This window comes from Sinocyclocheilus grahami, unplaced genomic scaffold (assembly GCF_001515645.1).
Source record: "Sinocyclocheilus grahami isolate Dianchi unplaced genomic scaffold, SAMN03320097.WGS_v1.1 scaffold230.1, whole genome shotgun sequence".
NCBI classification, from domain to species: domain Eukaryota; kingdom Metazoa; phylum Chordata; class Actinopteri; order Cypriniformes; family Cyprinidae; genus Sinocyclocheilus; species Sinocyclocheilus grahami.
The window spans coordinates 417943-430560 of NW_015505409.1; the positions used below are offsets into that span (position 1 = coordinate 417943).

The 12618-nt window shown below is 38.7% G+C and overlaps 2 protein-coding genes across 2 annotated transcripts in view; both read right to left on the reverse strand.

Moving 5' to 3' along the window:
- The window catches only part of atrxl (ATRX chromatin remodeler, like), a 30289-nt gene extending 28750 nt beyond the window's left edge, over positions 1–1539 (reverse strand). The window contains exons 1-3 of the mRNA XM_016288325.1: positions 1335–1539; positions 788–906; positions 635–678 (exon numbers count right to left, since the gene is read on the reverse strand). Of these exons, the coding sequence (XP_016143811.1) occupies positions 635–678; positions 788–906; positions 1335–1354 (183 nt within the window). The 5' untranslated portion in view covers positions 1355–1539. The remainder of the gene's footprint in view (positions 1–634; positions 679–787; positions 907–1334) is intronic.
- A 3058-nt stretch (positions 1540–4597) lies between these two features.
- Positions 4598–10839, reverse strand: cnga2b (cyclic nucleotide gated channel subunit alpha 2b). Its single transcript, XM_016288219.1, has 6 exons — positions 10739–10839; positions 9115–9225; positions 8864–9037; positions 8608–8715; positions 8205–8311; positions 4598–6219 (listed from the first exon to the last, which is right to left on the reverse strand). The coding sequence occupies exons 1-6, from the start codon at positions 10837–10839 to the stop codon at positions 4799–4801; spliced, it is 2022 nt and encodes a 673-aa protein (XP_016143705.1). The 3' UTR covers positions 4598–4798.
- Between the last annotated feature and the right edge of the window lie 1779 nt (positions 10840–12618).

Genomic DNA, 12618 nt, shown 5'->3' on the forward strand with positions numbered 1-12618 from the left:
ACCGCTTCCGCTCCTTCCGGAAAGCAGCGGAAGTAAGCAGCGCTGTTTTATCATACATACATCAAGTGAAAGTTCTGTTATTATGCTACTGTGCAGTCGTCACCGGTCTAATAAAATGCACAACATTTTAAAGCGTCTTTGGTGGTTCCATGTTTTCTACAAAACAAAACCAGAAATTGACGGCTTATGAAGTCATTGGCAGGCGACACAATGACACTATAGACACGGTCCGTGTCACTAGTTAAAATTGCTTATTTCTCTGGATTTAAACATTCTTCGAAACATTTGGGATAATGCAAGTACACAAGTCAGCAAAATAAATAAAACTGTTCTAGTGGTTTTTGGATATTTTAATAAAAAAATCATACATATTGTGCCTATAAATTGTTTTAGTTTTTAGTTATTTTTACTTCTGCCATTTACATTTAGGCTTCAAAATTCATAAAAGTTGTTCATTTGTGAAGATTATCTTGATGAGCAAAAGGTTTTGTTTGTCACAAAGCTTATTTTCTGCAGTTATTCAGAACCCAGTGGAAACATCCTATTGGCTTTTGGTCAAAGGAACCAGGGTGATGCCAACTTCTGGGTTGGACAACAAAAATGTCATTTCTGCCACACTCTAAACAATCTCTACCTGGGCACAAGCCTGCTGCTCCAAGTATTCTTTGGCCGTGGTTCCTGTAAATGAGAAATCACAAATTTCACTATAACTGCTCAATTAATGAGTTTATTTTTGGTTCAGTTTCTGATGTGACTGAGACTAATTTCTCTTCCACGCTGTACTCACCATTCCAGTGTCCAGGTAAAGTAGCTTCAGTCTTGTCTTCCGTGGCTGCTGCCAAATACTCATGGAGCTTCCCGATCAGCTCTCCTAGCTTACTGCCTCCACCGGCCACCGGCCCAGGTCTGCAAAGACAAGACAGCTGATCTCTATGGCAACATCCTCATGCTGTATTAAAACACTGAAAACCCTTTATAAACCTGCAAAACCAAACTATATCCAAGCACAGATGGTTCCTTTAGAAAGAAGCATACTCAGGCTCCAGTCTGATAGGAATGAGACTTATATTCATCATGAATTAAACAGGGTTCATAATTTTTTCCCTCAGTTCAGCATCGACTCTTTGTTCAGCTGGTGCTGATAAAGTCACAAGCTGTTAAGGCAATAACGTTACACAAATCCTAACATTACTTCAGATACAAATGATTAAGCATGGATTTAATTCAAACAGCGACTGGATTTAAAACATTTATTGTCGAGAAATATTAACAAACACCACAGCGTGTACGTTAGCAACGTTACAAAAGAAAAGAGAGAACACGGGGCGCCTCACCTGAGAACTTCGGCAGACATCGCCTCCTCGCCCGCGGCGCTTCAACACACCGCCGAGCTTTTAGCACAATTAACAGCAGCGACGGCTTTCGGATATCGGCATAAAACTCAAATTTGGCAAACCGCAAAAAATCAACCAGTTTCACCCGCCATCTTCCCAGTGGAACTTGCGCCAGACAGCTTAAAATGGCGCACCGGAAACTGCGTCCTGTTCGTGACTGACGTAAGGTGATGGCGTCATTACTTCATCGGATTCCGTCATAATAGCAGAGACGACTGTTGCTGGGCAACAACATGTCAGCTTTATTTGAGCACGGAGATGCAAACAGGGTTTTTACATTCAGATCACAGTAATTATAAAGAATATACATTTTGTTATTTTTCTGTATATATTATTGTGCGAAAAGCGAATATTTATGAACCCAACATGTTACAAGGACAGTTTATCAATACATATTTTGACTTGTCAACAGCATTTGTCTTGGGGAAGGACGCCATATTTAATTTTTTAACAAAACAAAAACAAAGAGAACAAGGCTCTGGGGTGGATGTGCAATACAGTTTGTTATGAATAAAAAGTTTCCACAAATAGGCGAACTAACAGAAGTTTGAAACATTTTAAATAAAACATGCATCCAATAAATATACCATTAAACGTTTTGCTCAATGCGTTATAATAATAAAGTTCTTCATGTCATGTTTTAATTTAATACCCTACATATAATAGTTTGGAGAATGGATGGATGGATGAATTTGGATTTTATTTCAGCATCATTTCAATTAGTAAAAATAACATATTGAACAGTTTTGGTTAACAATAACAACACTGATGGTATATATGTGGAAGGACTACACTACAGCATCCCTCATAGCCTCATTTTCATTTAAAGGGATAGTTCCCCCAAAAATGAAAATTCTGTCATTAATTACTCACCCTCATGTTGTTCCAAACCCATAAGACCTTCGTTCATCTTCAGAACACAAATGAAGATATTTTTGATGGAATCTGAGAGCTCTCTGCCCCTCCCATAGAAAGCAACACAACTGAAATGTTCCCAGGTCCAGAAACGTAGCAAGGACATCGGTAAAACAGACCATGTGACATCAGTGGCTCAACTTCAGTTTTGCGAAGCTACGGGAATACTTTTTGTGCGCAAAGAAAACAAAAATAACAATTTATTCAACAACTCTTCTCCCCCGAGTTACGTCTTCTGCCATTTTAGAGAGTATCACAATGTATATGCACGCTTTCCCCTAAGCGTAAACAACGCTGATTACGCAGTTTACGTTCATGCACGCGCTTTCTCCTCCGAACGAAAACAACGCTGATTACGTCGATTACGCTCTTGGGTACTCTCCAAAATGGCGGAAGATGTAACTCGGGGGAGAAGAATTGTTAAATAAATTATGTTATTTTTCTTTTCTTTGCGCACAAAAAGTATTCCCGTAGCTTCGCAAAACTGAAGTTGAGCCACTGATGTCGCATGGACTGTTTTACCGATGTCCTTGCTACGTTTCTGGACCTGGGAACATTTCAGTTGCGTTGCTGTCTATGCAGGGTCTGAGAGCTCTCACATTTCATCAAAAATATCTTAATTTGTGTTCCGAAGATGAACGAAGGTCTTACGGGTTTGGAACAACATGAGGGTGAGTAATTAATGACAGAATTTTCATTTTTGGGGGAACTATCCCTTTAAATGAAAATGAGGCTATGAGGGATGCTGTAGTGTAGTCCTTCCACATATATACCATCAGTGTTGTTATTGTTAACCAAAACTGTTCAATATGTTATTTTTACTAATTGAAATGATGCTGAAATAAAATCCAAATTCATCCATCCATTCTCCAAACTATTATATGTAGGGTATTAAATTAAAACATGACATGAAGAACTTTATTATTATAACGCATTGAGCAAAACGTTTAATGGTATATTTATTGGATGCATGTTTTATTTAAAATGTTTCAAACTTCTGTTAGTTCGCCTATTTGTGGAAACTTTTTATTCATAACAAACTGTATTGCACATCCACCCCAGAGCCTTGTTCTCTTTGTTTTTGTTTTGTTAAAAAATTAAATATGGCGTCCTTCCCCAAGACAAATGCTGTTGACAAGTCAAAATATGTATTGATAAACTGTCCTTGTAACATGTTGGGTTCATAAATATTCGCTTTTCGCATGTGCACAATAATATATACAGAAAAATAACAAAATGTATATTCTTTATAATTACTGTGATCTGAATGTAAAAACCCTGTTTGCATCTCCGTGCTCAAATAAAGCTGACATGTTGTTGCCCAGCAACAGTCGTCTCTGCTATTATGACGGAATCCGATGAAGTAATGACGCCATCACCTTACGTCAGTCACGAACAGGACGCAGTTTCCGGTGCGCCATTTTAAGCTGTCTGGCGCAAGTTCCACTGGGAAGATGGCGGGTGAAACTGGTTGATTTTTTGCGGTTTTCCAAATTTGAGTTTTATGCCGATATCCAAAAGCCGTCGCTGCTGTTAATTGTGCTAAAAGCTCGGCGGTGTTTCATCTTCAGAACACAAATGAAGATATTTTTGATGGAATCTGAGAGCTCTCTGCCCCTCCCATAGAAAGCAACACAACTGAAATGTTCCCAGGTCCAGAAACGTAGCAAGGACATCGGTAAAACAGACCATGTGACATCAGTGGCTCAACTTCAGTTTTGCGAAGCTACGGGAATACTTTTTGTGCGCAAAGAAAACAAAAATAACAATTTATTCAACAACTCTTCTCCCCCGAGTTACGTCTTCTGCCATTTTAGAGAGTATCACAATGTATATGCACGCTTTCCCCTAAGCGTAAACAACGCTGATTACGCAGTTTACGTTCATGCACGCGCTTTCTCCTCCGAACGAAAACAACGCTGATTACGTCGATTACGCTCTTGGGTACTCTCCAAAATGGCGGAAGATGTAACTCGGGGGAGAAGAGTTGTTGAATAAATTGTTATTTTTGTTTTCTTTGCGCACAAAAAGTATTCCCGTAGCTTCGCAAAACTGCAGTTGAGCCACTGATGTCGCATGGACTGTTTTACCGATGTCCTTGCTACGTTTCTGGCCCTGGGAACATTTCAGTTGCGTTGCTGTCTATGCAGGGTCTGAGAGCTCTCACATTTCATCAAAAATATCTTAATTTGTGTTCCGAAGATGAACGAAGGTCTTACGGGTTTGGAACAACATGAGGGTGAGTAATTAATGACAGAATATTCATTTTGGGGTGAACTAACCCTTTAAGGAAAATTAAATATGGTGTCTTCCTTTAAAAAAACTAATTAAAGGCAATACTTGGAAAAACCAAGTCTAAAACCAGTCTAAAAGCTGGAGGCTGTTGGAATGTGTTTGAAGAAGCAAATGTCTGTAAATGTGAATTTGTGTGCAGAAATAAAATCCTGTGACATAGAGGCACACAATCTTCATGATGCGGATGCACACATCTATGCAATCGAGTTGGCTCGTGGCGAGTTACCATTACTCTCTGAGTCCATCTCTTGATCTGAAACAAGCCCAAGGCCTGTGTGACACAGCTGTCTCTCAAGCGCTGTGATTCTTTGCTTCAGTCTGCTTTGAGTGGCTGTGAACTCCCCGAGCAACCGTGCAAATCGTGCTTGCAGAACATCCAGTGAGCTCTCCAGACGTTCAACCTTCTCGTCAGTATCCATGACGAGCAACCCTCCCTGTGCGGTGCTTTCATCCAGAAGCCCTTGCTTCCTCAGAATCTCCCTTCCACGTGCCTCCAGAACCTTCTGTGCATCTGGGTATTCGGTTACGGCCTCCATAAGGTCGTCTTTTGAAAGGCAGAAGAGGTCAGAGTAGCCAATGCTGCGAATGTTAGCTGTCCGCCGGTTTCCCATTTTACTGCCCTGAATGTTAAGAATGCTAATCTCGCCGAAGCAACCCCCAGCCGTTAGCAATGCAAACTGTGTCACTCCATCATCAGCAACAACTGCTAATTTTCCCTCTTTAATGATGTACATCTCTTTTCCAATGTCTCCTTTTCGGCAGATGTAGTCGCCAGGACTGTACACTTGGGGGCGCAGCTTTAAAACCAGTTCTACTAACAGCCCGGCCTCACAATCTTGAAAGATGCGCACTTTCTTTAGAGTAGATAAATGAACATTGATAGCAATTTCTGCACGTAGCTTGTCGGGAAGATTCTTTAAGACTTCCTGTTCATCCACTGCTTTCTGATTCGTCCACAGGAAGTCGAACCATTTGATGACACGTGTCTCAAGATGGCGACTGACTTTGCGGAAGTGCATGTAATGTTTAATAGCATCAATCCGTGCCTGGAACTCTGCCCGTGTGGCGTTCATATTGGAAATCATGGAACCCACGTTACCCACAATGGTGGCAAAAATCAGGACTCCGACAAGAAAATCGAACACCACAAACACATATTCCTCGTCCCGTACGGGTGGTGGCATCTCACCGATGGTGGTGAGTGTCAGTGTGGACCAGTAGAAGCAGTATATGTAGCTCCGCCTCAGAGCTCCTTCCTCTGTGGATGAGATGTTGGGATAAACCCACTGATCTGACCCAAAACCTAGAGACTTCGAGATGGCATAGAAGATGCAGGCATTCCAGTGGATGATAACCAGAATGTAGAGAACCAAGTTCCAGATGCGGAAGATGTTTGGGTAGTTGGTTCTCGTCTCCGTCCGATTAAAGAACTCGAACATACGAGAGAAGCGCAAGAGGCGGTTGAAGCGTAGCTGTGGTGTGTTGATGCCCAAGATGATGTACGCCAGGTCTGTGGGGAGGATGGAGATAACGTCCAGTTTGAACTGAAAGGTATGAATGTAGCTGTCTCTGAGTTTCGCCAAGTCCTTCACCAGAAGTCCTTGCTCCAGGTAACCTGGGAGGGCATCAAATGCTTTATAAGAGGCAATGCCACAACACAAAGAATACAAAAATCTATCTGCACGTTGGTCATCTGAAAGTCCAAATGTTGTTTGAGTCAATATTTTCAATAAATTGTCTCTCCTGTCATTTGTATTGTACAATAATAAACAAAAATGTCCATAGGATGAATCTTAATTTCATGCCAAACATGAACTAGCCCAACAAAATGCAATTTGTTTTACATGACTTTGCTTGAATAGGAAAATGGACAACTTTGTAAATGCATACAAAATATTAGAAGTGTGATCTCATGGAACAAACACGGAGTCAAATATTGTACTATTAGCCACATTTATGCTGCCTTCACATGCTATTGGAATTATCGCAAAAACAAGTTTCGAAAATTAGACGTGAATGCCTCTCAAGTCATATTTACTACTGGGAGATCCTTTTGATACCAGAGTTTCCGAGTTGGGCGGGCCTTAAACTTTAAACATGGTGGAGGGGACAACCATTGCTGCTGCCAATGCTATTCTTTATTATTTTTTTCCACAACAACTACATCGCTTGTCACTAAAGTAGTGTATTTATAGGCTATATATGCACAATCATTAAAAGCATGTTGTATGTTTTATAAACAGTGAAATAAGCAGTGTTGGGGAAAGTTACTTTTTAAAAGTAATGCATTACAATATTGCATTACTCCATAAAAAAGTAACTAATTACGGTACTTAGTTACTTTTTATGGAAAGTAATGCGTTACGTTACTTTTGCGTTACTTTTTAAATCTGGACAGGGCTTGCTTGTTTGTTTTTAAAATAATAAAGTTCTATTTTTGGCAAATATAAAAGCCTTTTCACACTAAAAGTGAAATGAATAAGCCTCAGGCTGAAGGGAAAGCAAATTTGCGTCCGTACAGTAGAATGCAGAAGAAGAAATTTCAACACACTTCAGCAATAAACAAAGACCCAAATGTTTGTCTAGAGTAATTTGTGCTTATTAGTACGGCTGAACTGGATCATCGAAGGCCAGAAGCAAAGACATTGGTTAATAGAATGGGATTAAATACATAAAGTATATTTGTGTTGTTTAACATTTAATTATTGCAGGTTTGCGTCATATTCTGAGTTGCATTATTTTTATTCATTAAGAGGAATACTGAATCTGTGTGTTTTTTTTTTGAGTGAGATGAATTAATGCATATTCATATTTATTTTATTACTACAGTAACATCTTCTGATTTCTCTCAACATGGGGACAGGAGAGCTGTCAATCAATAAATTGAAAAAAAAGTAACTCGTGTTACTTGTAATGCGTTACCCCCAACACTGGAAATAAGTATGTATTTGACCAAAATTCCAGAATCGTCAGCAAGCTGACTATCTATAGCGCGATGAATGTTCACATGATTGTTAACCAGTGGGATGCTATATTTTATTATTTCTGACAACAAAGCACTTGAATGCGACAAGCTCGTAATCATGACTTCATAAGTGGGAAATAGCGTATTTCCAATAGCACATGAAGGTAGCATAATTTACAGGTGAACTAGTGGCAAAATACTGATTTTAAAAGTTTTGATTTGATGCTCAGCCTTTGATGTCAAAAACAAAAGATTTGGGAAGGGTTGTCTTTTAAAAGTTTTAATTATTTAAAAATATTCACAATTAGTTATACAACCAATAAAATGCTACTTATATAGTTAGCTGCATTTTATTTGTGTTCAGCACTGATTTTTCCTTGTGTTCCTGTAGCTCATACAGTCGAGCATAGCGCTAGCAACACTAAGGTTATGGGTTCAATTCCCAGTGAATGCATTAACTGATCAAATGTATAACTGCAATTTATTACATTTCCTGTGCAATGCAATACAAGATTTTGCAATGATAATATGAAGCCCGATTTCCTAAATAATGTTTCTGTAATGAGTTACTAAATTAATCTAATTATTGGGATTGTGTGGTATAAATCAGGAATTTTGAGTATGTGGGTATATACCCGTCCTTAGCCGCATACATGAATCCAGTATGTAGACAAAGTCACACAAATAGTCAAACACCAGCCAGACGACAGGATACTCAGTCTGCAGCTGATCAAAACATGCTCTGTACACACAGAGGAAGAAGGAGAAAGAACATGAGAACCATAACTACTGTACATAGATAACCAGCACATACACACATCTGTACAGTTAGTCAAGCAGGGGTCTCAGAGGGCTGTTCTGTTTGTGTAAGGCTGACAGGCGTAACAAAAGAGCCTTGCAACATTGTAGCAATTAGTTACGCCAGAAAACAAACACTCCAACACAGGGGACTGTGCTCTCTTCATGGTTTATTAAGTGCACATTAATAAAGGGTAATGATGAATATGTAAAGGAGAACGACTAGGTGAAAAGTCGCACCTTGCCACAAGCAGTACCCAGTTATAAAGCACAGCAGCAGCGATGAAGAACAGCCAGTAGTAGTAAATATCATCAGAGGGAGAAACTATAAATGTCTCCCATTGCTTCCTGTGAAACAACACAAATTTGTAATGCAAGTTATCAAATTTATTCCGACTAAATGCAGATTATTCGCTTTTAATGTCCATTTGTCATTCCATTTAAAAAAAAAAGACAAATAAACAAAAGTGTATCTGTGTCACGACTGTAATATTACTTTGTGTTGCCCTTAGTGTTTCCATTGGCGTCTGGTTGGTTGTTGCTCCTTCGACTGGGTGGAGCCCGTACTTCGGGTCCCCGGAATCTCTCTAGAAAGGAATCGGGTCTCTCCTCCTCCTCTATCAGACTCCTGTGTGCCCAGTCTCTCAGAGTCACCACCAGAGTCACCAACCTGGCAACACAAGAGAGAACGCTGTTATCCAGACACACGTGAGAATGTGTATGTGCATGTTTGTATGGATGCTGAACCTGGACAGGGCTCCTCGTCCTCTAAAGGAGTTTCTGGACGGTGCATCCTGAGGCTCTAGGGCAGCTACTCGCTGCAGCTCAGACGAGGTGTCATCACACGCAGACTGAGACCTGAGAGAATAACGGAAAGATGGAGACAGAACATATAAGCAAGAAATGTGTTTACAGTTGATTTGCAGTATACTGAGGATTCCTATTCACACCATATTTTATATTATCATGGTGAACTGAATGAACGGTGTTAAATATGGCTATATTGACAACATGTGTGGCTAAATTTGGAAAATATTATTCAAAGTCAGTAAAACAAAGGAAAACAGCAGTAATGTACACTACCAATAAAAAGTAAGATTTTGAATGTTTTTAAAAGAGGACTCTCAGTTAAAAATACAGTAATATTGTGAAATATTATTGCAATTTAAAATAACCATTTTAAGATATTTTAAAATGTAATTTCATCTATTCATTCTAATATGCTGATTGGATGCTCAAAAAACATTTCTTATTATTATCAATGTTGATAACAGTTGATCTGCTTAATATTTTTGTGGAAACTGTCTCACATTTTTTCAAGATTCTTTAATAAATAGAACATTGAAATGAAGAGCATTTATTTGAAGTAGAAATAATTTGTAACATTAAATTAAATCACTTCTGACCAATGTAACGCTTACTATCCATGCTGAATAAAAAACGACTTCCTTTCAGGAGAAAAAAAACATCTTACTGACCCCAACTCTAAAAACAAACGGTGCTAAATAGCACCTAAAAGTGTTTCTTTGGCTTGTAATCATAGGGGAGCCACTTTAAGTGCTAAATAGCACCTATATCTTTGAAGATGGTGCTATATAGCACCTTAAACACCCCAAAGAACCGCTGAAGAACCATTGCAGGTTCTTTATAGGTGCTATATAGCACTTAAATTGGTTCCCTATGATTACGAGCCAAAGAACCACTTAGCAGTGCAATATAGCACCTCAACTACCACAAAGAACTGCTAAAGAACCAATTGTGTGTGTGTGTGTAGGAATGGTAGTGTTGTTACATCACATGAATTAGTCATGAATTAATGAGTTAAATATTTATTTTTAGTTATTGCACAAAAAGTATTCTCGTAGCTTCGCAAAATTCAAGTTGAGCCACTGATGTCACATGAACTGTTTTATCAATGTCCTTGCTACGTTTCTGTCTGGGAACAGTACAGTTGCGTTGCTGTCTATGGAGGGACAGAGAGCTCTCAGATTCCATCAAAAATATCTTAATTTGTGTTCCGAAGATGAACGGAGGTCTTACGTGTTTGGAATGACATGAGGGTGAGTAATTAATGACAGAATTTTCATTTTGGGGTGAACTAACCCTTTAAATTATATCCTTGTATAGATTGTAAAATTAGTGGTTTAAAGTTTATGTAACAAAAAGCTCAATTTTGAGGTAAATGACTGCATATAAACGATGCTGTTGATAGAGTATTGATAAAATAAAATAAAAAAAGTAGATTTTTGAAACAGTTTTGTCCCAATATGACACCTCCTTCATGAGGACCACAAGCTAGGTCACCACAATGGTTTTACTATCATTGCAGAGATGGAAAAACAAGCCTCCACACAGACACACAGTCACTGACCTGCTGAGCACACTCTCTGCTCGGTCCTGCTCGTCCTCTTGAGTTTGCACAGAGAGTCGATGAGAGCAGGGAGATCCCTCAGCAGCTGACTGGCCCATCATACTGTACACACAACACACCTTTACTTACAGCGGGGAAAATAAGTATCGAACACGTCACCATTTTCTCAGTAAATATATTTCTAAAGGTGCTGTTGACATGAAATTTGCACCAGATGTCGGTAACAACCCAAGTAATCCATATATACAAAGAAAACAATACAAATATGTTTAGAAATTAAGTTCTGTGTAATAAATAAATGACACAGGGAAAAAGTATTGAACACATGAAGAAAGGGAGGTGCAAAAAGGCATGGAAAGTCACCAGCTGAAATCTATCAGTAATTAGAAAGCAATCCTGCCCCTACAGTCAGTGGAAATTAATATTAGCTGGTTCAGTCCCAACACCTACAGTACCAGGATGATGAAGATGAAACAAGGGTGGACATTTCAGCAAGACAATGATCCCAAACACAGCCAATGAAACTCTCAATTGGTTTCAGAGAAAGAGAATAAAGCTGCTAGAATGACCCAGCCAATCACCTGACTTGAACCCAATAGAAAATAAGACCTAAAGACTAGAGTTCATAGAAGAGGCCCACAGAACCTTCAAGGTTTGAAGACTGTTTGTGTGGAAGAATGGGCCAAAATCACATCTGAGCAATGCATACGACTAGTTTCTCCGTACAGGAGGCGTCTTGAAGCTGTCATTACCAACAAAGGCTTTTGTACAAAGTATTGAATACATTTCAGTAAGCGTGTTCAATACTTTTTCCTTGTGTCATTCCATTTTATTATACAGAACTTAATTTCTGAAATTATTTGTTTTGTTTTATTTGTATGTATGGATTACTTGGATTGTTACCGACATCTGGTGAAAATTTCATGTCAACAGCACCTTTAGAAATATATTTATTTATATTTAAAATGGTGACGTGCTCAATACTTATTTTACCCGCTGTACATGCCATTACAACTTTTATATAAAGTTAAATATATAAAACAATAATAGTTTGTTAAAAACATTATAGTCTCCAAAGGGATATTTTAGCTCATTTTTGTGGACATCCGCAGTTGGGTAAAATTTTATCCCCAAAGGTGTTAGTGTGATCTTGTCACTGCATGTGCCATTACACTCCACTGACGCTCGCTAGATTTCAGCAGAACATGGCCCTTCAGACTTCTCAGGAGCGCATGGAGTCAGTGGTGAAGTGCAGAGGGACAGCAGGTCAGGGGAGTTACCAGAAAACACTTCTCACCTGGGAATGTGGTCACTATGACAATCACCTCAGCTTACCGTAAGATAGAGACAGAACAGGGAAAGAGGGACAGCGAGAGATTTAATAACTACTGCTTCAAAAGTGGACTGAGGAATGATCTCATGGTTAATGATGGAACGGCTTTAGGGACTGATGGATGGATGGATGGATGGTGCCATGTCTAGATGATTGTTAACAATGTTTTTGATAATTGCCTCATCATTAAAGAAATACAGAACACAGAGTGACACAACTCTTCCCAGAGGACAAACACACAGAGCCAATGTCTCACGAGAAATCATGGTTGCTAACACAAGTGCTTAAGACAGACACACACACACTGCTGGAGTTTTAGTTTTATCATAAGTACAGATCATTGTCCTCAAACTAAAACACTTTGGAAGTATTTTTGGAATATAAATATTTTAAAGTTTTTATGAAAAATAATGTTACTGTAAGAGCTATAAAGATGTTATTTAAAGACAGTAATTGATTTAAGTATCTGTTAAAGAAAAAAGCAATTTGCCATAAATATTAAGAATGAAAAAAACATGAAATATTATTTTAATCTAAAATATTATAA

Coding starts and splice junctions, on each gene's coding strand:
- cnga2b (XM_016288219.1), bottom strand. CDS start 10,839: ATGATGGGCCAGTCAGCTGCTGAGGGATCTCCCTGCTCTCATCGACTC. Junction 9,226..10,738: donor GCAGAGAGTGTGCTCAGCAG/GTCAGTGACTGT, acceptor TTATTCTCTCAG/GTCTCAGTCTGCGTGTGATG. Junction 8,716..8,863: donor AACACTAAGGGCAACACAAA/GTAATATTACAG, acceptor GTTGTTTCACAG/GAAGCAATGGGAGACATTTA.